Genomic DNA, 26,648 nt, shown 5'->3' on the forward strand with positions numbered 1-26,648 from the left:
TGTTAAAACTTTAACTACAGTTTTGAAGGTTTTCAGATGTCTTCAGAGGGAAAAGTAAACTTTAAGAGAGTGATTACAGAATATTGGCTAATTAGCTGTAATGTAGCTGCGTTAATTGCTTTTATCCCTGAAGCCACATGACTATGCAGATGACTAGCAGATGACTTATTTTTTTTTAAAAAAAAAGGAGTGTTCACACTGCAAGGTTAATGAGCCTAATTAAATATAGTTTTCCCTAGCCAGACTCTTTAAATTATAAAGTAGGGGGAAAAATCCAAGGCATACAGTTCTGTTTAAAATAATGGTTATGTTCTGAATTTTAATAGACATAAGTTAGGATTGAGACTGATTTTTTTTCTGAATAAAGACATTTATGTTTAAAGGTCTGGTAAGATCCCACATGGGAAACTTTGAAAATCTATTTAGAGATGGTTATGCTGATACATATTTATTTATTTTTTCTCTTCCCCATCCCCTTCTTAATTAATTGAGATGTGTGCTTGAAGAAAAGATCTGTGCTGCATTGGAGACTCCATCTGCTCCTACTTATTACCATAACCTTTGTCCTTCCACACCACATCCCTTACAATTTTTTGTTACCCTCGCACGTCTAATATTACATTGTAAATTCTTCTTGGCAGGGATTTTGGTCCAGATTTTTAAAGCTATTTAGACATTGCTCTGCTCAGCATTGTAATCTGTAAAAATCTGGGCTCTTGTTTTATTTGTTCTGGTAAGAACCTGGCATGCTTTTTTGGTGTTTTTGTAGTAATGATCATTGATATTGAGGAGATGAATTTTTAAGGGAGCATTGAATGGGAAAACTGAAAACGTAAGCTGAGTTAACAGAAGAATCCCTTAATGGGATAGTTGGTTTTCCCCAGTTGTCCAGCCATCTCTCGAATGGCACAGACTTTTGTTTAAGCCAAATATATCTGTTAACATGCATGTTACTTCCTCAAATATATGTCTGTGATTCTCCTTCCCAGAGAAAGGTACCTAGAGTTCCTCAGTAGCTTTGACCAATGGGTTAACTAGGACCATATGAACTGCCATATTAGATCATCTAGGCCAGTATCATGTCCCTAAGAATGTCCAGTATCAGATGCATCGGAGGAAGTTGCTAAAGACTCCAAAGTGAATAATAATGGAATAACTTGCTCACAGGGGAAGTTTCTTCTTACATACGGAAGGGTTGTCTACATAGCAAAAGCGGTGTGCAGGCTAGCTGGCACAAGCGTGCTTGAATCCAGCTAGTGTAGATGACAGTTGTGAAGACCATGCAGTGTGGGTAGCACAAGTTTTGCATGGTGTCTGGGTACGTACTCGGCTCACTAGCTCACTCTGAGGTCCGTGCTGCACTGTCCTCACTGCTGTTGTATCACTTTGGTAGGCTAATCTGTGCACAGCTTTGGTTGTGTGCATCTCACACTCAGTCAGATTTAGGTTTATGGCATAGGATAGCACAAAAGGAAAGAGTTACCGATTTGTAACAAATTGGATTTAACATTCCAATCCTTCCTCTTCTGCATACTTTCCATATTCTGTACAAGCAGTCACGTGTTACAACAGACTTTTTAGTTCCATGAAGAAGTGATACAAAGTTAATTTTCTGACAGATCAACTCAATTGTCTTTCATAGCCCTGAACACAGTGAATGAGTCTGGAAAGAATCAGGACATTCTGAACAAAGGGGATTCTTCGCTATTTGCCAACCAGTGTCAGAGTAACTGTGGACAGTGGGTCTTATTAGAGAAGAGGTAAAGCATTTCAGACGAGGTACTGAGCTACTGAAAGAATTGATCAAATCTTCCAAAGGGATTGAAAGGCCGTGCTGCTCCCAGTAGGTACACCTCTACCCTGATATAACGTGACCCGATATAACACAAATTCGGATATAACGTGGTAAAGCAGTACTCCGGGGTGCGGGCGTTTGTGCATACGCGGATCAAAGCAAGTTGATATAACGTGGTTCACCTATACACGGTAAGATTTTTTGGCTCTGCGGACAGCTATTATTGGAGTAGAGGTTGTACAAAAAGTTATCAGGAGTCTTGTAAATTGCAGAAGGTTAATGATTCTTCCTGTATACTAGGCACAGAGGAGAGAATCACAGCTCTGACACTCCAGGTTTTAATTCATCTCTGTAGACTAAGTCAAACATTGTATATAATGGCTTTGGGAACACTGATCACTTCAGGGTCAGCATCACTAGATTGCTACAGCAGCAGCACAGCTTGTACCGATATAGCTGCACCTTGTAGCGTGCTAGTGTAGAGAGCTCTCCCATCCATAGGCACTAAGTTTTTCTTTTCCCCCGGGGTGTTCCACTTCCGCTTTGTCCGAGCCCGCCCCCACTCCATCCCTCCCCAGCGCCTGCTCTCGCTCTGCCTCTTCCTGTCCCCCCCCCCTCCCTGAGGCCCCTACCTGCTCACTGCCTCCTCCAGCCGCCGATCAGTGTTGTGGTGAGTGTGAGCACACTATTTTTCCCGTGGGTACTCGAGTTGGCAGGAGGCTTCTCTGTTGAATAGCTCTGTCCACACCGGCACTTAGATCAGTGTAACTTTATTGCTCAGAGGGGTGGATTTTCACACCCCAGACAGACTTAAAGTTATACCGAAGTAAGTGGTAGTGTGTACAAGCCCTAAGGATCAGTACCTTATAGTTAAACTGTTTATATGCATGTTCAAAGTCTTCCAGTTGCATTTCAGTTGTAATTCTTAAAGGGGTGAAAATTCTACCACTAACCCCAGGCTATAAGAAATATACTGTAGCACTTTCCGATGTTTTCAGAGATGTGGGCGAGACCAGAGTGATGTTCCTTTGAAGCAGAATGTGCAGTGTGACGTATTGATATAAACTGGGACCATATAGAACATGGGTTGCAACCAAGGTTCTGTAGTTGGCACCAAATCCTATGTAAAGGGGTCATATAGGTGTTTAAGCCAGGTTACTGATTATGTTATGCTGTTGTATGTCTGTATCATTTTCATAGTTGAATATGATATTGGCTGTTGCTGTCTGTGTTTCAAATTGGTGCTGCAGTTCTGGGAGACCCCAGACAAGCTGGTGTCAGCTCAGCTTAGCCTGCTTGATGGCCCATTAGGACCATCACCTACACAATTGACCCATTGAGAGGAGGGAATCGCCTTGTGACTCAGCAAGGTATGCAGAAACTGGCCATGTGACTGCAAATCCATTTTGCTGTAACTTTCCACAGTAGGAACAAAGGAGTGTTCTTATACCTGGAAAGGTCTATTAAGCAAAGGCCTCATCTCCATTTTGTCTTCAAACCTGCTTTTACCTCTGGAGGGACTTGCTACAAGCTGAAGCTCTACACAAGGGACTAAATGACCCATCCCAGCGGGGATGTTCTCCAGAGACTTGATTTAAACCTGCAGTTTTTCATCACTGCTACAAGCCAAACTAAGGACTTGGCATTATGTATGTAATTGATTCAGTTTAACCAATTCTAGCTCTTCTCTATCTTTTTCCTTTATATAAACCTTTAGATTTTAGTTCTAAAGGATTGGCAACAGCGTGATTGTGGTAAGATCTGATGTGTATGAGCGATGTTCCTCCTGCTCCCTACTATACTTTGACCCCACCACCATACACCCGCTTGGGGACATTACAGACTGTATGTACTATATGCTAACCATACCAAATACCAGGTCCCCCCATACTCTGTGTGTTGCCCCCGATGACTAATGACTGACATGCCAACTCTGTGTATCATCCTTATTTAAATATTCTCTAAAAACATATTGGACCTGGGTCTGGGGCTTGGTCCTTTGGGATCGAGAGAACCTTTTTCTTTTACTGGGGTGTTGGTTTTCATAACCATTCATCCCCAGGACGTGTGAGACTGGTGGTGATACCGGGAGACTGGAGTGTCTAAGGAAATTGCTTGTGTGACTTGTGGTTAGCCAGAGGGGTGACACCAAAGTCTTTTGTCTTAGAGGTGGAAAAACCCCAGCCTTGGGCTGTGACTGCCCTGTTTAAGCAATTGGTCCTGATTTGGCACTCTCAGTTGGGTCCCGCCAGAACCACATCGTCACATGCAGGTTTTTGACTTAGTCAGTGCAGAATCATTGCGATTCTTCTGTTATAAAATGTGTTTGTTTGCAATTGCATAAGTTCCTTCCTCTCTGATTTTAAAGCATAAGTGGATGTGTATTGCGAATGCTGCTACAGTCTTGATGGAAACATTACAAATTTGTAAATGATCATTTGTTCTCTAGAATTACATCTGACACACTTGGTTCATTTTGATTTCTCTGCTTGCAGCCATTGTTTTCTCTATGTCTTTGTTGCTTGTTTAATTATCTGTAAATAAATACATGGTAGTAAGAAAATGTTGGCATGGTGGGATGTTAAATTTTTGTGTGCAATTAGCTTTGTACAGATATCTCCAGATACACTGCTGATGAAAGCAGTTAAAATACTACAGCGGCACAGCTGCAGCTGCCCTGCTTTGCGCCTCAGTGTAGACACTACCTACACTGATGGGAGGGGTTCTCCCATCGATCTAGGTAATCCCCCTCCATGAGAAGCAGTTTCTAGATCGGTAGAAGAATTCTTTTACTGACATAGTGCTGTCTCTACTTGGGATTAGGTTGCCTTAACTACAAAACTCAGGGGTATGGATTTTTCACACCCCTGAGCAACATAACTGAGTCAACCTAACTTTTTAGCATTGACCAGGCCTTGGTTTCTTGCCTTCGTTCTGTGTTCCCACCACATCTGCCCTTAACCTCCCAGTCACACTTGTTTCCTCCTTGAGCTTCTAGAAAGTCCCAGGTCATATATAAATTAGGAAAATGGGCTGTGCTTAAAAATCATTGTCTAATATATTTGAACTAACACGATTTTAAACACAAACATAGACAAGGTTTAACAACTGGTCATCGTCACCTCTAGAGTCCAATGGGGAAAAAGACTTGGACCAAGGTTTCCAAAGGAGCTTAGTATCAGAGGGGTAGCCGTGTTAGTCTGGATCTGTAAAAAGCAATAGAGAGTCCTGTGGCACCTTATAGACTAACAGAAGTATTGGAACATGAGCTTTCGTGGGTGAATACCCACTTCGTCAGATGCATGTGTTAGTCTATAAGTTGCCACAGGACTCTTTTTGTTGCTTTTTGCAAAGGTGATTAGTGATTTTTGGTTGCCTCAGCTGTTGGGTGTTTAACTTAAGACCCTTCAAAGGGACCCGATTTTTCAGAAAGTGCAGAGCACCCACCTCCTGAAAAATTAAGGTCCTTCAAGGTACCTCCATTTGGGCTTTAAAAAGTGGAGGCACTCGGAATCACTAGTCACTTTTGGAAATCTTACCCTTGAATCTTTGCACTATCCATAGGTAAGTTGTCTTCAGAGTGACAACAGGGCTTAATGCCCTGGTCAAGAGATATTTAGGAAGAACTAATTGGAGTTTAACTGACCATAGATTTATGGAATATTTTTCTTTGCTTATATCCATCTGCCTTTAGTTTCATAATTGACTCATTATTTGATCAAGAGGATATGTACACAAGTGAACATTAATTCAAATTAAAACATTTACATTGTCATGCCAATGGAAGTTTTAAAGCTGAAGATGTAGAAGGCCTAATCCTGGAATGTGCTGAATGCCTTCAGTTCTCATTTGCTGTTTAGCCTGTTTTCAAAAGCGGATGTTCATTTTGAGTGCCTCCAATTTTTGGTGCTCAGCTTGGAACACCTTAGGCCTGACTATCAGAGTTGGGGAGAAGCTGCAGCTCCTGTTGACTTCACTTGCGGTTTGTGGATACCCAGCACCCAACATCCAAATCAGTACCCACTTTTGACTGTTCTGCCTTCAATTTCCTTAAAGGCTGAGAGTGCTTAGCACCTCTTAGGAAGTATGCAGCATCTCATAGGTTTTGAGAGAGTCAATTTGCATGTGTGGTTTTTTTTTTCAAAGAATGGATGATTCTGGAAACTGGTAAATACAGGGCCTGATCTGTAGGCTGCTAGTTGAAATTCACCTAGGACAGTAGTGACCCAAACACCTTACCATTACAGGCGCTGTGTGGTAGCTTTGATGAAAGGTGATGGCAGGAGCATAGATCCCAGGAGACAAATGTCCACATCACAATTGGTTATAACTGGCAGCCTGAGCAGAGCAGCCAGAAGTTGAACGGGCATGATCTTGCGCCTCACGGAACAAGTCAGAGGTTAATGAAGCACATTGGTGGGCACTGTGAGGAAACTGAACTGCCATTTTCTGTGCTGTACTTCTTATAGGCATAGAAGATTTCAGAGTCCAGGACTAGCAATCTGCCATCCTTCAATGCCATTAAATTATCGGTAACTTAGAAGTTTTAAAAGAAACAAAAAGCCAATATATACATCTGATTCACAGACTCTTCCCTTGAATAAGTGTTGACAAAGTGTTATGCTGAAGGAGTTTTTAATATTTTGCATTGGTGAAAGGCCTTTAAGTCCTTAAAGGGGCACACGAGTCCAAAGCTACCTTCAACGGACTTGAATTATAAGGACCTTTCCTTTTAAAATACCTTTAAAATATATTAAAAATACACTAAAATTAATGGGAGTCTTCTTCCTAGATCTTGGCTCGATCTCAAGAGTGCAAGTGAATCAACCTGCAGTTATAAGGCATGCAGAACAAATTCAGTCACGAAGAACTGTGAAAAAGGATTGGCAAGTAAGTGCTCTTTTTAAGCATTCTGTTTCTGTATATTTAAAGCCATCATGTCCCCTCTGTAGACTGTAGTATTGGATTTCATTCAAGATGCATGTAAACCTAAAGGATTGCAGTTGTCCATGTCTTCTTTTAATAATTTGTATTTGATGATGATGATGATGAGTTGGACTAAGATGATTCATTTCTCCAAAAAAAGTTGAAAACCTGATAACTCGTGAGTGGCCAAACTACAAATGAATTTCAGGCATCTTTATTCATGAGTGGATTAAACTGTATATTACTATCCAAGCATATTTATTCTGTTTCCCAGAGAGATCTCTCTACAAAATCTTATTTTTTAATTTTAAAGCTGTATGATATGATTGTGGTCCCTGTCAAGTTTGATCTATCTAACTCTTTTTTTTCCTTAACGATCCCTGAATGTACAATTCAAAATACACAACTTACTGTGGAACTCATGGTAAAGAAATTGGTACATCATGCATGTTAAGGGAGTTGATTCTGCAACCCTTATGCATGTTGCGCAGTATTTTGCCAGGAGTCCCACTGGCTTCAGAGGGGCTACTTGCATTAATAAAGGTTTAACATGCATAAAAGGTTTGGAACTGGACCCTGTGATAGAAAACCTGGCAAGGTGCAAGTGTGTCCCAAGACCTGGCCAGATTTTGCCTTCAAATACACGCACAGCTTTCAGAATTTCCAGTGGAAGCCCTATTGGAGGGCAGAACTTGACTCATAGGAAGTTGTGGTAGTGTCTTAAAGAAAAACTACACCTGTTCTGCTCAGGCCAGCTGTGTAAAAATTCATAGCATAGGTAAAAATGGCTTATCTTGTGGAATAAACTGAAAACTTTAAATATTAAATTAGGAAACTGTTCCATTATAATTGGTATTTCTGAGCTTATGGCTGGAGGCAGCCCTCTTGTCAAAACTTATGATGCTAGAGGCCAAATTCAACCCTGGTGTAAGTGAGCACAGTTCCCATGGAGTACAGTGAAAGTTCTCTCTGTTTACGTCAGGTGCATTTGGTGCTATCAATGTGAAAACCCAGTGGAAGAATCTGGAAGACAGCTTTCTACCTTGGTATAAGAACTGTTCAACAGTCATAACATTAATAGTTATAAAACACACTTTTAAACATCATTCCCCCCCCGCCCCCCGTCTGTTACAGCAAGTTTAAGGCAGGTTGGAAGCAGGTTTACAGTCTCTCCTATGAGTGCCCTACATTGTTTAGGGTCACATTGTAGCTATATGGTCTTCCCCCAATGCTAGGTTGAGAAATACCAATAGTGATTAAAAAAAAAATCTTGAAGTGCTTCTTAACCTAGAGAACATTTAGATGCTTGGGTCCTGATTCTCTTCTCCCTGGGCATTCATCTGTACCTGTGTGAAGAGGGTATAAAACAGGAGCAGGAGCACAGGAGCGAGCAAACAAAGCTGTAAACAGGGGAGTTTGAGTGGGAGTTCTGTTGGAGGAGAAGGGAGGAGGCAAGCCCTTGTACCTTAGAGGCAGTGAGTGTGTTTGTGTGTGTTTTTTCTGTTTCGTGGGGGCGGTGGTTGATTTTTTTTTTTGTTTCTGTTCAGTCTGCAGATGCTGGTAGGAGGCAGTGTGCTGTGCGAGAAGCAGAACCCTGATTGGGGGTGGGGCTTTGCTGATTAGAGGTCCTATAAAGTCAGGCAAGCAGTCAGCCAGCAGCACAGGAGTCAGCAAACAGGGTAGTTTGAGTGGGAGTGTGTAAAGAGAGGTTGAAGGAGGAGAATATCTAGTTTTGTTTTGGTGTTTTTTTTTTTTTTCACATTGACAGATGCTTAGAAGGGCAGGATATGACTGCAAGCATCTCAAACAGGTGATTAAGAGAAAGCAGACAGCCAACAGGGAATGGAAGATGGGCTGGATCAGCAAGGAAAGCTACCTCTTAGAGGTCAGAAAGTGTAGGGATAAAGTGAGAACTACCAAAAGCCAAGCAGAGTTGGACCTTGCAAAGGGAATTAAAACCAGTAGTAAAAGGTTCTGTAGCCATATAAATAAGAACATAATGAGTAAAGAAGAAGTGGCACCACTAAGTGCTGAGGATGGGGTGGAGATTAAAGATAATCTAGGTGTCATGCCATCTGGTATGAGACACGGGTTAAAGCGCCAATCTCAGGTCAAACTGCTAGAATACAGGGCATATACCTCAGACTGGTGGTGGCATAAGGTAACATACTTGTTAGCCCATAAAATCACTATACTGGTTCACAAAGTGTTGAATGGATTAGGTTAGCCAGAGCTTGTATAAACAGTTTAGCTGTTTTCAGTAATTCCTGGCAAGATCACATAAATCATGTAAGAATTGTGTTACAAAAGCTGAACGAACTCAACCTCACTGCCAAGATCTCCAAATGCAGGATAGGGTTTGCAAAAGTATCCTATATAGGACACAGGATGAACAATAGTTTGGTATGCCCTGATCACTTAGAAGTAAAGGCCATGCCCCTAAACAAAGAAGCAGGTCCAATCCATTATTGGTCTGACTAATTGTTACAGTAAGTTTGTAAAGGGGTTCAGTGATATTGTGGACATGTCCCCCATAACTGTCCTTACAAAGAATGGGAAATTCTTAGGATGTATTCAGCAGTGTCTGGGACACCCATTCCTACATAAATTTTGCATTCAGAGCGTGACACTGTATTTAAAAAAAAAAAAAAGATACCTTTGTGTAAACATGGTCATCATTGTGCAAAGATTCAAGAAGGGTATTGAACAAACTGACTTCAGAGGCAAACTGTCTAAGCAGAAAGCGTAGTATAACAAAAATACTTGTAAACACTCATTTGTAATGAAAATTATGATGCTTATGATAAACTGTGTGATGAAAAACAAGGTTTATCATTAGCACCACAACTAGTCACTAGATTTTCCTTCATCTTAATGTTTCCCTTGGCATATGCTTTTAATTTAATCATATCTTTAGGGCTGTGGTATTTTAGGGTTCGGTGAGGTAAGGATGTAGGAGAATCTAGCAGATCCTCTGTGGAGCGGTCTCCCAACGCCATGGTTGTGCACATGCAAAAAGCTTATTTACCTTCTTGGGATTAACTGGTGGCCCTCACCTTCAGGATCCATCCCTTCTCTGCCTCTTGTTCCTGGACGGTTGTAATCTGAGCTTTCATGTTTAAAAGACTACTTGCTGACTAGGAATGTCTGTTTCTAGCAGCATCCTCTCAGCAGCTTTCTTTGGGTAAGTGGCGATGGGCAAAGCTCCCTTCCCCCTCCTAGCCAGTTAATTTTCATGTTCACAGACACTGCTCACTGCTTGATTTTGAATCTACTGCCATTACAAGTTCAAAGACTGGCCTCTGTCTCAAAGAGATACAGTCAGTTTCCGCCCACATGTCAGAATCAGTGTCCTGGTGATTTTCAACTATTAAATTGTGCTTCCACATGGAATCAGATTTGCGTGAGCTCACTAGGACATATTCAAAGGGTCTAGAGGTGAGAATCTGTCTACCACCACCTTTTGTGTTCCCAGAGGTTCGTCTGCACTGCTGTTCTGCTCTGAAAAGTCAGTTACCCAAGCAGGATCTGACACACAAGCTAGATGGACAGGTGCTGCATCAGTCTTTCTGTCCTGGGCATTTTCCATTAAAGAATCAGCATAGGAGTACCCATGTGCCAACAACTCTACTACTCTAAAATGTTGGTTAGGCAAAGCCAACTGGTTACAGGGCATCTTTATATTCCCCCAAAATTCTTTTTCCATTTTCCCTTTCTGAAACCTTTGCTAAGCCACCTTTCCCGGTGCTCTGTAGAGTTAAGTCAGTGGAGCTGTGCTCAGCTGGAAAACTCTGGCAGTTAGCTTTTGGGACAGCCTTTTTAGTGGGTACACAGCTACTGTCAGCAGACAATGGCTCTTCTTGAGCTAGTGGGAGCAATTCTCTCCTTCACTCTTCAGGTACAATTAATTGTCTGTTTACAAGTTCACTAGGAAGCCTCTCTTTTCCTGAAGGAGCCTTCCTAAACAAAAATCCATCTTTCATAAAAAAAAAAAATTCTCCTCTTCCTTCTTCAGCTGGGGCACTACTCTGAGCAGCAACAAATTCTGGACTTAAATTAAACACAGGAAGAATCGCCTCAGAATCGTATCAGACAAGTTCTCAACTGGCATAAGCTGGGAGACACTCTCTACCTGCTCAAGTTTTCCTCGCTGACACCAGGCAGGGTACCTGCATCAGAGCCATACCTTCCCTGTGACCTGCTTATGATATTAACCCGATGAAACATAGTTATGATATTGTTAACAATCAAGATATCAGTGGGTAGCAAATCGCAAATACCAGCCACAATATCACCTTTAACATTTTCCCACTCCAGGTGGATTTTGGCCAAAAGTACTTTAACAGAGAACTCAGAGAGCCAAAATATTCACACACTTATCTGGCAACAAATCTCTTGCTTTGACAAGATTTCCTTTAACTAAAGTAATATCAGATGCTTAACAGTGCCATCCTACACAGCTAACATTATTAACTTTTGCACTGTTAATTATTTGCTACCATCCAGAGACTCAGCATTAATATAATTTGTGGGGTCATTCCCTTCCTTTTCCATCTCCTTTCAGGCTAAGTGACAGCATTTGTACTCAAGGTGGCAGTGTTAGTGCTTACATAGTTAGCCTCTGTATTTAAGGTAACAACATTAGCACTCAAAGCAGGTTTCGTGGGTGCAGACTGTGGAGTGTTTTTAAGGTTTGGGTAATTTTGGTTTTATATGGCATGGGGTTCCACAGTGATGACAGATCACCTGTTTCCTCTTAGAGTGAGAGGTTTTGTGTTCTGGACTTTTATGAGGTTATTTAACAAAATTAGAGTAAGGTTTATTAAACCTTTCAACCCTTTTAAATTGGGATTATCTTTCCTCTGGGGCTTACACCCCTCATGAGCCCTATTTGCTATATATTTGTCATCAATTTCTGCTGCTTTTAAAACTGAGTCAGGCTTTCTATCACATATTGTAGCCTTAACATCTTCAGGTGTCAGCCTAAGCAACTGCTCTAGAGTAATTAAATTCAACAGTTTACCAAAGTCATCATATGCTCCTGCTCCCGTGACCCACTTCTTAACATAACCAAGCAGTTTATGTATACATTCCACATAAGTAACATTATCCGACATCTTAAGATTTCTAAATTTCAACTTAGAGGGCTCAGGAGGCATTTTAACCTTTTCAGTACAATTGCTTTAATCTTTTTATAATCCAAAGCTTTCTTCACCCCCATTTCATTAAACCCTTGCCTCCCTTTACCAGTCAATTTGATCAGGAGAATTGGCATCCAGTTTTCTTCTGGAATTTTATGAACACCACAAAGTAGATAAAAATTCTTCAAGCTACTTATATTCTTTATAAATTGGACAGGTTTTATCTCAGTCTCTGTTGTTGAGAGGAGAAGTATCCACAGGTTGTTCTCTTTGCCTGTTCAGGACGTGGAGTTGCAGCTTGTGAGCCTCTACCTGTTTTTGATGTGCTTCTCTCTTGGCTTGTATCTGTTCCATATGCATTTTATGAGTCTTCTTTTCAATTTCAGCCTCTGCTAAGCATCTCTGGTATTCTCTTTCCTCTGCATCCTCAGCCGCCTCCTCCTTCATCTGAAGTTCTGCCGTTTTTTCTTCATGCTCAAACGGTTGCTTGTTCGCCAGGGTCTGTATCTGGATTGCCTCTGCTGCTGCCTTTTTGATCACAGTCCATGAGCAAATCTCTCATCTCCTGATTGGCGATGTCCCCCGTAAGACCTATTCTTCTATCTTTACATATTTTTTAAGTTCATAACCTCATAGGATTGTGACTGACTCATGGTCACTAACTTTTAACCCTTAAAACTTTCAATATCAACTTTAAATGTTAACAGTGCTGGGTTCCGATCCAAAGCCCAATTGACCTATATGTATCCTGCCAAGACTATGCCAATTGTCACGACACCTGGTTTGGGACACAGCTAAAATCAATCTTAGGTCACATTGCCAGAATACAGGGCATATATGCAGACTGGTGGTGTATGCTATCATAATACTTCACCAAGCCAGTAATAAATGTGTTCTTCCTAAATACTGCACTAGTTATCATGGAGCCACAGACAGTCCCCTTCAGGCCCTTTAGCCCTTTATGCATCACCCAGACTTCTGTAATAAATGATTATTCAAACCAGAAATCACATATATTAGGTTCTTCCATTTCCAAAGAACCAGAAACTCACTCCAGATCAATATGTACTTCTGGATCTTACCCAAAAACCAAGCTGATAGTCAATCCTTTAGTAAACTAAACTAAAGGTTTAAATAAAAGAGAAGAGAGTTATTAAATGGTTAAAATGAATCATATACATTACAGTTGATTTCAGAATCTGTAGATCAGGGTAATAGCAGTGATATTTAATCTGCTAGTTCGCAATAAATCTCTGGTATGTCCAAAAGTTCTTCTTTGAGTGCTTGCTCATGTCCATTCCATATTAGGTGTGTGTGCTCGCCACATGCACCAGTGCCAGAAGTTTTTCCCTTAGCAGTATCCATAGGGGACTGGCTCTGGCACCCTCTGGAGTGGCGCCCGCATGGCGCGGTATAAGGGGCGCCGCTGGCTGCTCCCCATCTGACTCCCCCCCCAGTTCCTTCGTGCCACCAGTGATGGTGGTGGAACTTTTGCTGCTTTGTCTAGAGTTGTTTCATTCTCAGTTCTTGAGAACTTTGAAAACCTGTAATATGGTTGTATATAGTTAGTAGTTCTTGGTTACCCTTAGTAGTAGTTCTCAACTCTTTGTTAGTCCTGAACGGGACTCGGCCAAGGGATGGGGCATGCCCTGGTCCCCAGGCTTTAGCCCTATGATTGATGCAGACGGCCTGTGCCCATCAGTGATCCACGTACCATCTGCCTAAGGTGCTTGGGCGAATGGCACATAAGTGACAAGTGCTGTATCTGCAAGTCCTTCAAACCTAGGACAAAGAAGGAGCGTGATATCTGTCTGAAAGCACTCCTGATGGAGTTGGCACTCACTCCGGTACCAGAGCAGTGGTCTGACTCTTCACCGAGTACCGCAGCCTCCGTGCTTAGTGCTCTGCCAGTGCCATCCACAAGCCAGCAATGGTTCCCCTCCACAGCTCTGGTCAAAAAACCGAAAAAGACTGTGAGGGGAAGATCTCCTACCTCCTGCAAGGGAAAGGAGAGGGCTGGGGGCGAGCCATGACCTGTGCTAGGCAGCTCAACACCCCCCTTGGGACCTCGGCCCCAGCTCAGGTCGAGCGGTACAGCCTATCCCATACTTTGCCTGCGACCCCGGATAGTGATGTGGGCCCAGGTCAGTTTCAGGTGCCGTCGATGCCTGAAGCCCTTCAAGTGGTTCAGGACATCCTGACCCTCCCAGTTTCGCCCACACTGGCTCCAGTGGTATCCCGGTCTCAGAAGAAAACCCATTGTGGGATCTATACGTGTGTCCCCGCCTCAGCGACACCGTTCCTCAAAGAGAGGGATGTCCTGCCATCGCTCACCTACCTGAAGCCGTCACGCCTCAGGACTAAAGAGGCAGGCTAAGCTGAGCCCTTTTCAGTCCCTGCACCAGGGTCACCGATTGAAGGACTCGAGGCATACCGTGCTGATGGATTGGTGCAGACTGTCTGGGGCATGTGCCACCATCTACAAGGGCCTGGTACTGATCCCGGGACCAATTGGACACCAGAGACTGCAGATCACCAGGCTGTCATTGCCCGTCTCCCAGAAGGAGATCGCCCTATTCAGGGTGATCCTCCCGGCAACCAGCCTGTAGTAGTTCCTGGTCCCGTTTGATGTCCCAGTACTGGTCGAGTAGCGTGAGGCGTGGATCGCCGGGTATTCGATGTAGATCCACCAAACACTGTCGGTCCCTGAGAGCCCGACCAAGGCAATCTCGCTTGGACAAGTTGGCTTTGGGACTCTGAGACCAGCACCGGCCACTGCTCAGCCCGATTCTGGTCACCTGGTACTGATCACTCTGTTGGTAGCTCCGGCTCTGAGCAAGCTTTCCTGACTGTGGGGCAAGCCCCAGTACCGGTGGTGCCGACTACATTATCAGCACTGAAACCTGTCCCATGGCCCCAAGTGCAGTGGCCGGCACCATGGTACCCATGGAACCTCTGGGGGTTCACCAACCTTCCCAGGCTGCCCAATTGGTATATGGAGCCTCCGAGAGGCCAGCAGCCTCAGTATCCAGTCCCCCTTCAATGCTCGAGACCTCAGGGGGTAAGACCCTGCAGATCCAGGAGGACCCGGGGGAGCAAGCTGCTGGACCACCAGTGGATGTGGAGGTGGCACCAGTATCCTCCTCATCATTGCCAGACAAAGCTATCATGGGGGCCCCTTTACCCAGTTCCTCAGGATGACGCCAAGGTGCACCAGGAACTTTTGAAGAGGGTCCCTTCTAACCTGGGGCTTCTGTCAGAGGAATTGGAAGAGCCCTTGGACTCTCTGTTTGATGTCCTCTGGTCCTCGGCTCACATCAGGATGGCCCTACCCCTTCATGAAGGGGTCTCCAAAATCACTAATGCCCTGTGGCAGACCACCTCTTTTCTGGTGCCTATCTCTAAAAGAGCTAAGCGTAAGTATTTTGTGCCAAAGGGCATGAAAACCTATACTCCAACCCAGCCCCCGGTTCCCTTGTGGTTGAGGTGGTTAACCACAAGGAGAGACAGGGACAACCTGGGGCCACTCCCAGAAATAAGGACTTGAGGAGGCTGGATTTTTTCAGATGTAAAGATTATTCGTCTTCCAGCCTTCAGCTGAGAGTAGCTAACCACTAAGCCCTTCTTGGCCGATATGACTTCAATATATGGCAAGCCAAGTTCGAAGGGTGGCTTCCTGAGGCTTCCAAGAAGGCTTTCCAAGCAATCCTCGATGAGGGCACGACTGTGGCCAAGGCGGCCCTCCAGGCAGCGTCAGATGCTGCTGCTGCTGCCCGTACCATGGCTTCCGCTACCTCCATATGGTGAGTCTCTTGGCTGCTCCTCTCTGGGTTGTCCACTGAGGCCCAGCAGTCATTGCAGGACCTGCCCTTCGACAGCAGGGCCCTATTTGCGGCGCAAACAGACAGCAAGTTGCATGGCCTCAAGGACTCCTGCACCACCCTGAAAACTTGGGTCTCTACGTCCCAGCCCTGGCACACAAGTGGTTCAAACCACAGAAGCCTCAGGGCCAGGGAAGCCAGCCTCAGAAAGACCAGCCCTATAAATGAGCCACGGGTTACAAGCATCGCCCGAGTCACCTGCCTCCACCTTCTGCCCAGTTGGGCTCAACCTGTAAGCAGGGGACCAAACGCTTTGAGGGTGCATCCGACTCGGGCGACCTACCAGACTATTCCCTGGATCCGTCTTTCCCAGTGTTATCTGACCATCTTTCCCCTTTCCTCCTGGCTTGGACTGCTATAACTTCAGACCACTGGGTCCCCAGCACAGTGGAACGGGGTTATACCTTTCAGTGCCTTTATACTCCCCCCTTCCCCACCCACCTTGCCCATCTGTCTTCAGGGACCACTCTCACGAGAGTCTCCTCGTGCAGGAGATAAAGAGGTTACCACAGCTGGGTGTGGTGGAAAAAGTTCCTCTAGAGTACAGGAACGGGTTATTCCTGGTACTTTTTAATCCCAAAGGCCAAGGGTGGTATACAGGCCATCGTGGATCTGCGAGACCTCAACAAGTACGTACAGAAGCTAAAGTTCCGCATGGTCTCTCTGGCTTTTATTATCCCCTCCCTGGAACCGGGAAACTGGTATGCCACCCTCAGCTTGAAGGATGCATACTTCCACATAGTGATTTTTCAAGGACACAGATGCTTCCTCTGGTTTACAGTGGGGCCCCACCACTACGAGTTTACGATCCTCTCATTTGGCCTGGCAACAGCACCGAGGGTGTTTACCAAATGCAATGTTGGTGGTAGTGGCTTACCACAGGCGCCGGGGTATCCAAATCTACCCGTACCTTGATGACTGGCTCGTCAAAGGCGGCTCCAGGTCTCAAGTCCAAAGGGACATCTCGGTGCTTCAAGCCACATGCTGCTCTCTGGACCTTCTGTAAATGACAGAAAGTTGATGCTAGTGCCGGTGCAGAGGATAGAGTTCATTGGAGCGGTCCTTGACTCTACCTGTGCCAGAGCATTCCTGCCGCAGGAAAGGTTCCAAACGATGGTGAACCTCATTGCGGAAGTCTCTGCGTTTCCTCAGACTACAGCCAGGGTTTTCCTGCGCCTGCTGGACCACAGGGTAGCCTGCACTTACGTGGTCTGCCATGCCAGGCTCCAGATGTGGCCCTTGCAACAATGGCTGGTGACAGTCTATTCACAGTCCCAAGACCCCCTGGAGAAGATGGTTACCATTCCCCAGGTGATACTTAACCTTGCTGAGATGGTGGACTGACTGTAGGACAGTCCTGGAAGGGGGTCCATTCAACATCCCTCCTCACTCCATCGAGTTGGTGTCGGACAGCTCGGACCTCGGCTGGGGGGGCACATCTTGGCAACCTCTAGACACAGGGGATGTGGTCCCCAGAGGAGGCGCATAACACATAAACGTCAAAGAGCTCTGAGCAGTCTGGCTGGTGTGCGGAGTCTTCTTGCCCTACCTGTCGGGCAAGCTGATATGAGTACAGATGGACAGCACAGCCTCAATTTCTACATCAACAGGCAAGGGGGAGTATGCTCGTTGTCTCTCTGCCAGGAGACACTCCATCTGTGGGACTTCTGCATCAGCCACAAAATCCACCTGGAAGCTTGTTGCCTTTCCAGCATCAGGAATATGCTGGCAGACGAGCTCAGCAGAGACTTCTCTTTTCAGCTTGAGTGGTCGCTCCATACAGAGGTAGCCTGTATGATTGTCCAAAAGTGGGGAACTCTCCAAGTGGACCTGTTCACTACCAGACAGAATAGGAAATGCCACCGGTTTTGTTCTCCACAGGATCTGAGCAAGATATCCGTCTCCGATGCCTTCCTCCTGTTGTGGTCAGGGAGCCTGATGTACACATTCCCTCCAATTCCACTCATCAGCAGGTCCCTGGCAAAGATCAAGAGAAACCAGGCTCAGGTCATCATGATCGTCCCAGCATGGCCTTGCCAGCACTGGTTGGGCATATTCATGAGCCTGTTGGCAGCCCCTCCCTGGTCCCTGCCCAACTGACCGGACCTGCTGTCGCAGAACCACGGTCGGTTCTTCCACCCCAATCTCAGGTCCCTCCACCACTCAGCGTGGATGCTGCATGGCTGAACCTGAAGGAGTGGACCTGTTCTGAAGGAGTCCAACAGGTCCTCATGAAAAGTAGGAAACCCTTAACTAGACTGACATACCTGGCTAAGTGGACGAGGTTTTCCCACTGGGCATCTGAACAGGGCATCTCTCCCTCATGTACCTCCATACAGGCTGTCCTGGACTACCTACTTCATTTGAGGAACCAGGGCCTGGTGCACTTTTCCTTTAGGGTCTTATGGCCATCTCTGCTTTTCATCTGCTGATCTAAGGACAGACAGTGTTCTCTCATGACAGATTCTTGAGAGGGCTCAACAGACTCTTCCCGCAAAGCATTGGTGAAGCCTCATCTGGAATACTCTGTGCAATTCCGGTCTCCCATCTTTAAGAGAGATTAATTCAGACTGGAACAAGTGCAGAGAAGGGCTACTAGGATGATCTGAGGAATGGAAAACCTACCTTCTGAGAGGAGACTCAAAAAGCTTGAATTGTTTAGCTTAACCAAAAGAAGGCTGAGGGGAAATATGATTGCTGTCAGTAAACACATGTGAGGGATAAATACCAGGGAGTGAGAGGAGTTATTTAAGTTAAGCACCAAAGTTGTCAGAAGAATAAATGGAAATAACTTGGCCATCAGCAAGTTTAGGCTTGAAATTAGAGTGAGGTTTCGAACCATCAGAGGAGTGAAGTTCTGGAACAGCGTCTCAAGGGGAGCAGTGGAGACAACAAAATACCCAACTAGCTTCAAGACTGAGCTTGATAAGTTTATGGAGGGGTGGTACGAGGAGACTGCCTACAATATCATGTAGCTGATCTGCGGCTGCCAGCAGCAAATATCTCTGATGGCATGGATCATTTGCATGTTTGAACTAGTGTAAATGGTGAATTCTCTGTAACTTTAAGTCTGTAATTCATGATTTGAGGACAACAGTAACTCAGCCAGAGGTTAGGGGTCTATTACAGGAGTGGGTGGGTGAGGTTCTGTGGTCTGCAATGTGCAGGAGGTCCGACTAGATAATCATGATGGTCCTTTCTGGCCTTAAAATCTATGAGGAGCATTCTGATTTGCTGTGAATTACCACATATTCACATAAGATGCAACAATGTGAAGAATCAGCCCCTTGGATTGCGTAGATATAATCACTTGGGGTGGTGATTTACCCTGGTGTTGCTGTTCCCCTTAATGTGTCTGCAGGACAGATGCATTGTTGCCCCTGGTACCCTTCAGCTCTTTATTTATGTAGTAACACTATGAGCTAAATAATTCAGTTTTTCTTTAAATAACACTGAGGGGTTGTTTTCATAAACATCTTTTTTCATCTTCCCAAATGCTGCCTAACAAATAGAGATGGGTCTGAATGTGATCCTTAACTCTTAACACCCTGAACTTTGGGGAAAGTTCAGATGTAGATAATATTCCACATCCAAACTTTGTGGCTCAAGTCCATATCCGTGTGTGTATGTGAATATATATATATTTATTTATCTCCAAAATCCTATTTTAAAACAAATAAAGTTCACACCATTTCTTGCAAGCAGTTTACTACATCTGTCTTCACAACTCATTTCCTAAGGGATGAGACTAGAATCCCTTTCTTAGCAGCTGATTAAATATTCCCTTCTTTTTGGAAACAATTTTTCTTTTAATTTAAACCAGGTTATAAAAAAAACTAGTTGATGTAAAACGCTAACCTTTGGAAATAAAAAAACAACAACAACCCAATCACAGTTAAAAATAATTTTTGAACTCGGTAGCATCTTTCATCCAAGGATACTGAAATGCTTTAGAAAGGTTAGTCAGTTCTCTCAAATCTTTTTTTTGCAGGAAGCTAGGTAAATATTATTGTTCCCATTGTACAGAGAGGAAAACTGAGACACCTAGCGTTTAGGACTCAAATATTTAAACGTATGTAACACACCTAGGGTGAAATCCTGGCTCCATTGAAGTAACTGGCAAAATGTCCATTAACTTCAGTGGGACCAGGATTTCACCCTGATGCATATACACAGATTAGGGTTGTAAAATGTAATGGCAGCATGCATATTCCTGACTTGTGTGCGTTCAGGTGACTTGCACTTACAATTCATGCATCTGCTGAAGAGTGTGTATGCTTTCTATGCAGACTAGCTCTGCATGAGGCAGATTTAGCATGTTACAGGCACATGGCCAACTCTGTTGGGGAGAGGTTGCATTCTTCCTCCAGTGGGTTGCCCAGATAGAAGCATCATTGTTTTAGGATCCTGGTGGAATAATATGCCAGGATTCCTGCTCATTGTTTAGCCTTTGATCCATGTGCCATAAGTCGGAACTTGTCCTTTGACTGTATAGTAGCTGATCTTTAGACACTGGGTAAAATTTTCAAAAGCACTGTTGATTGTCAATGAAACGTAGATGCCTAAATGACTCACTTTTGAGATAGGCTTAGTCTCCTAAATCACCTGGGCCACATTTAAAAATTTAATCCATTTTTTGTGTATTACTTTTTTTCTCTAATAAAGGCTGCTTGGCTACTGAGAGCTGTCACCTGCATAGATCTCACCACCCTTTCAGGTGATGACACCCCTTCAAACATTCACAGGCTTTGTTACAAAGCCAAGCATCCCATCAGAGAGGATCTTTTGAGGGCCATGAATATGCATGATAAAGGTATGATGGTTTTGGTTACATTACTTGCAAGCTTTGGCTTTATAAAGCTGGTTATAGACAGAACGTAAACTTGATGTCTTCTTTTTCAACTTCTGCTGCCTGAACATTACTGATGTTAGAGCTAGTATTGCACAGACAAACAGCCCTGGAAGAGTGAACTGGATCCTAGACAGTCTCATTCAAAGAAATGGTAAAATAAGTTCTGATTGCAAAATCTTTATCCCTAGTTCAGATGTAAGATGGAGGGGAACCTCACCTTGATTTACAGATCCCAGATCGAGATTGCAATGGGGCAGTTATAGAATACACTACCGTATTTGAGATGGAAACCATTAAGAGAATAAAACTATGAAATATAAAAAAATACATCTCTCTTTTAATAACTGGATGGTAAGGTGGCACTAAATCTATTTGCATAAAATGCACGTGATATCCCCAATAAACCGTTTGGCTTTTTTTTAGTGTCTGTAAATATTTTGGGTCATAACCCTGGCTGAGGTTATTCTGTGTAGCTTCAGGATCTGGCTCTTCGCCTTTGTGCAGACAATTAGATACAGACATGTGCTGTGTGTTGAAAAAATTGGCTTTTTCTTCTCTCCTCAGAATTGTCTCTGCCATCCAGTTATGTCAGTAACTAAGAAAGGGATCAAAATAGTAGCTAGTTTTACTAATAGGGACTTCATTGGGGTCAGGATTTGCCCGTAAATGTGTGCCTGCTCTACAGCTGGGACACATGATTCCCAGTGTGGGCAGACAGACCTGCTAGTGCGCTAAAAATAGTAGTGTGGACATTACTGCACGGGCAGTGGCTCAAACTAGCTGCCCAAGTCCAAGTCCACCTGGTTCCTTGGGTCCAAGCTTAGGCAGATAGCTGAGCCATCATTCTTGCAGCAACTTCCATGCTACTCTTTTTAGCACATTAGCTTGAGCAGAGCTAGCATAGGTCTGTCTACCTGCACTGGGATTCACACTTCCTTGCTGTGGCATAGGCATTGCCAGAGTATCTTGCAGAACTGGGCCCTCAATATAAGTCTAAATGTTACACCCTATACTGATTGAAATGGAATTGTTAAGGCATTGATGTGGCCATACAGAGTTTCTATTAAATGACAGCCATAAAATGGCATATTTTCATACAATGTTCAGCATTGCACAATGTAACTTCTCAGAAGTATTAATATCACTGATGTGTCAGATGCAGGAGACTTTAAAATGCCACGTGATTTTGTTACTTTGTTTGAACTATAACATTCAAACAAAAACCAAACCCACCAATACTGTATAAACACTTGGAGCCTAATTGACGAATTGCTACGGTAAGTTTTACATGGTCATAACCCCATTGTTTTTAACAGAGGAGTGTGGTCTAAAACTAGAGTAACGGAGTGGTGAATCAGGCCCTGGATTGTTAGCCATAGTCATGAAATAGGAAAGGCCCAATCCCTTTTTAAACTCTGATTTATGAATTCTTTCTAATCCTTTTTACATTTTTTGAAAAAAAAAACAAACCACAAAACTATTAAATATCAGGCCAAGTTTCTTAGACTGTGAGAATAAAATTTGAAATAGAAACACAGTGAAACTGTGCTAACACAAATGATATTCCATGCTAGTCAAACTGCGCTATGGGTCCCTAGGTACAATACTCTGATAGCATAGTTTCTGACATCATAAATCCCAGAGCAAACTGGTCTGAAACTGGCGTATAAAGAACTCCAGCCTTAAACTTTGTCTGCAACTGAGCTACTACTGATGCAGCCTCAGTGTTCTCAGGGCAGGGCTAACGGATGTGGTGGTAGCTCTACCAGTGGCCACCTGAGCCCTGCTGTCATTAAAGCTCTCACGGTTGCTACAGCCAGCGGAGAGCAGTTGGTGGTTGTGCAAGAGTAGGAGATTTAAAAAAAAAATCTCGTGCACACAAGGCCATAGTGTGGACTAGAAGACAATGCACATTACATAGAAATATACAGGTGAAACAGTGGATTGTAACTTTTTGCAGGTATTACTACAGCGGCTGTCTGTGTATATCCAGCTAGAGTAGCTGATGCTGTTAAAGCACTCAAGACCTCTGGTTGTAACATACCAGTAGCTTCAGGTAAGTTTTCTCTTCTTTACAAGTATTATTTAAAAGATTATTTTCCCAGTGGTCTTGTGCCGTTTTTGCTTTTATAGAATGGATGAAGAATACCTGAAAGGGTGGTTGTTTTTTTGTTGGTTTGTGTTTTGGTGGGGGGTGAGGTGGGGAGGATACTCCTTGTTTTTCACTAAAAAGTATCTGGAATGTCAAGTTTTTAGTCATCAAGTCTAAGTTTTGCTGCCGGAGGATCTCTTGGGGAGTCTGTGAGGTGTGTATGTTCATCTCACAGGGCCACCCGGAGGTGGGGGCAAGTGGGACAATTTGCCCCAGGCCCTGCAGGGGTCCCCACGAAAGTTTTTCGGGTTCCCTGGAAACAGGGTCCTTCACTCGATCTAGGGGCGCCTGAAAACTCTCCCGCTTCTTCCACTCCTCTGGGCGGGTCTGTGATCTCATACCTGAAGTGAAAGGGTAGAGATAATGGATCTTTACACAGACATTTTTTTTCTCCCAAGGGGAATTAGTCAGTAAAGCTGAATAGCAGTTAACATCAACAAATCAAAAACCTTTCCTTGCTTAATAGCTCAGCTTTTAGGATCCTTCCACCCCATTGAAGTTAGCAAGGCTCTGTGCAGGTGCAAGGGGTCCATCCCTGTAAAAATACCTTTGTCTCGACTCTTTATGATGTCATCATTTCACTAGTTCTTCAGGCACCACAGAGGGGAGACAATGTGGAATTTAGGATTGAAAAAACACCACAAAAACACGTTTGCGATTGCAAGGGGGAAAGAGAACTTTTCCAGATTCTCTTTATACAGCAGAAGGGGAGAGAGGGGAGAGGGAGTGGAACAAGGATAATTTTTTTCCTTTTCAAGTTATCTTTATATTGTTTTAGTACAAAAATTCAAATGACTGTTGAATAGGGTATGATTGCATTCAACTTTACCTGTATTGTGACTATTACTTGCCTGTATTAGTTGCACTTATTTTCAAATACCTTTTATAAAGAATTTGGGAGGAGTGAAAAACATACACATCAAAGATGATTTCACATATTAGGACAAATTCAGAGCTTGTGTATGCAGGCAGAACTCCACTGAAGGCAATGGACTTATGTGTATTAGCCAGGCTGAACTGGAAACAGCTATAAGGAAAGTGAGAGAAATCAATTTGCAGGAGACATTTAAAACTGAGCAAAGCACTGATTAAGGAACTCAAGGGGAGAACTAATGTTCTTGTAAATGAAGTGGGGTATGAATTCGGTGCCTTCTAGGTCTTTGAGTCTTTACTGGAGCTGTAAAGTAACTTCCCTCTCAGGGAAAAAAAGAAAAACCTTGACTTTTTATACCCCCAATCTGCCTTAATAACAATTATATTTATGTAAAAGCCTTTGCTCACTTCACAACTTTATTTTTCCCATTCTTCATAGTGGCAACTGGATTTCCAGCTGCACAGACTTCGCTGAAAACCCGATTAGAAGAGATTAGGATAGCAGTGGAAGATGGTGCCAAAGAGATCGACATTGTAATTAACAGAACCCTTGTGCTGACTGGCCAGTGGGAAGGTAAGCACTTGCTAAAGCTAAGGAGCCAACTTTTATCCTCTGTCCATGTCGGTGATGGCAGAATTTGACTTTTGGTTGCCCTCTGTGGGCCAAGATTTTCAGAAATGACTAGTGATTTGGGTACCTCTGTTTTTTGGGTGCAGAACTGGAAACACCCTGAAAGAGCCTGATTTTCAGATGCTGGGCGTGCTTACCACTTTCTGAAAATTCAGGCTACTTTAAGGGATATCATGTTAGACAGCAAGAATCACCTGCTCACTTTGGAAAATCCTGACTTTTAGACTGAGTCTTGAAAGGGTTTATATGAAGAGATATTTGAAAAATAATTTCCCAACTTCTGCTTAGTTCAGATGAGACAGCAGAAAAGTGAATGCTGATGGTCTAATTACCCATAAACAGAATGGTCAAAAAAATACCCAAGCGGGTTGTCAGTGTAGATGGTATGTCGTAAAAATGTGTGTTTTAGTTCTTGACAAAAATGGATGTGTCTTCTAATTGCTTTTCTTCGAAGCTGAGAGTACAAATTTACAGTTCATATTGTTACTGATGTTCTCTCCCTCTCTCTCTCTCTCTCTAATTAGTACGTGTAATAATACTGGAGATGGTTTCACTCTAATTGGTTCTCCCTTAATGTATCGTGAATGGTTTGCCTTAAGTGCTGACAATGGTCCTATAACTAATCTCCATGTAAAGGTAAAGGAGCACTAATAGCGTTCACTGAGAACACTTCAGAAAGGAACATATTATAACTGAGTTTAGTTAAGGAAATGTAATCATCAAAGTGACGTACCATATTTTCTGATCTGTCTTCCTTTAATTAACAATTAGCATTGGACTAAAATTCCATCAGTTGCAACATGCAAATATTTGTATCTTCTTGAGTGTTATCCTAGTGCTAACTTGTTCATGTATCTTGATCTTTTTCACAATATTCTTAACTTACACCAGCTTGTACTCAAATATATGCAGCAACCCAGGTTGCTGGCATCAGCTTGGCTGTCTTTCAAAATGGCTATTTTGAGTTCAGATGCAGTAAAGAAGTTGGTGATCTCAGTCCAGATCAATGTGGACTGACATCTGCATCACGAAAGCCATCATAGTTCAACCGTCGTTGGCAATCTTTCTTAGGCCTTGGCTACACTAGAAATTTCAAAGCGCTGCCGGGGCAGTGCTTTGAAGTGTGAGTGTGGTCAGAGCAGCAGCTCTGGGAGAGAGATCTCCCAGCACTGCACGTAAACCACATCCTTTATGGGTGTAGCGTGTGGTGCTGGGAGCCGCGCTCCCAGCGCTGCCACCCTGATTACACTGACGCTTTACAGTGCTGCATCTTGCAGCACTCAGGGGGGTGTTTTTTCACACCCCTGAGTGCGAAAGTTGCAGCGCTGTAAAGTGCCAATGTAGCCAAGCCCTCAGATCGTTAGCTCTTTGGGGCATAGACAGTCCTTCTGTTCTGTGTTTGTAGAGTGCCTAGGACAATGGAGTCCTGGTCCATGATTGGGGCTCTTAGGTGCTACCAGAACACAAATAATAAAAAGAACAGGAGTACTTGTGGCACCTTAGAGACTAACAAATTTATTTGAGCATAAGCTTTCGTGGGCTACAGCCCACTTCATCGGATGCATGCAGTGGAAAATACAGTAAAAAGATGTGTATATATACATACACACACACACACAGAGAACATGAAACAGTAGGTGTTACCGTACACACTATAAGGTGAGCTATTATCAGCAGGAGAGAAAAAGAACTGTTTGTAGTGGTAATGAAAATGGCCCATTTCCAGCAATTGACAAGATGTGAGGAACTGTAGGGGGGGAAATAAGCATGGGGAAATAGTAAAGTAAAGATAATAGCTCACCTTAACTGATCACTCTCCTTATAGTGTGTATGGTAACACCCATTGTTTCATGGTCTCTGTGCATATATATATCTTCTTACTGTATTTTCCACTGCATGCATCTGATGAAGTGGGCTGTAGCCCACGAAAGCTCATGCTCAAATAAATTTGTTAGTCTCTAAGGTGCCACAAGAACTCCCGTTCTTTTTGTGGATACTGACTAACACGGCTGCTATTCTGAAACAAATAATAAATAATAACAAGACTGAAATTGCCATGGTAAGTAGATGATCTTCTTTTCCTCCACTAGAGGTCATACCTCCAGTAAAAGATTGAAATATACTAACTGGGAAGTACGCAGAAAGCTCAAACAGCTGCTGTCCACAATATATTTTTTCTAAGGACCTAAATGGAGATATAAATAATCATTATCATTCAAATTCCATCTTAAAGCTAATTTGTTGTGTTGAGTTTTGTGTTGCAAAAATTAGTCTAATTCAGTGACATGGGAGATACTTATGCCCTATCCATGTTACTGTGAAGCTAAACTGGTTTTGAAAAGAGTTTTGTACATTTTGAACAATGGTAAGTGAACCATTTTAGAAGCCAGTTTAGGT

General features: G+C 43.5%; 1 protein-coding gene across 2 annotated transcripts in view; it reads left to right on the forward strand.

Annotated features, from left to right (window-relative positions):
* DERA (deoxyribose-phosphate aldolase) overlaps positions 1–26,648 on the forward strand; it is a 90,340-nt gene that overhangs the window by 11,156 nt on the left and 52,536 nt on the right. Inside the window, exons 2-5 of one of the 2 annotated variants that reach the window (XM_032796027.2) lie at positions 6,588–6,685; positions 20,409–20,556; positions 22,556–22,651; positions 24,060–24,194. In XM_032796027.2, the coding sequence (XP_032651918.1) occupies positions 6,588–6,685; positions 20,409–20,556; positions 22,556–22,651; positions 24,060–24,194 (477 nt within the window). The remainder of the gene's footprint in view (positions 1–6,587; positions 6,686–20,408; positions 20,557–22,555; positions 22,652–24,059; positions 24,195–26,648) is intronic. The other variant, XM_032796028.2, reaches the window with a different exon arrangement.

The sequence above is a fragment of the Chelonoidis abingdonii genome, chromosome 1 (assembly GCF_003597395.2).
Source record: "Chelonoidis abingdonii isolate Lonesome George chromosome 1, CheloAbing_2.0, whole genome shotgun sequence".
Lineage (NCBI taxonomy): Eukaryota > Metazoa > Chordata > Testudines > Testudinidae > Chelonoidis > Chelonoidis abingdonii.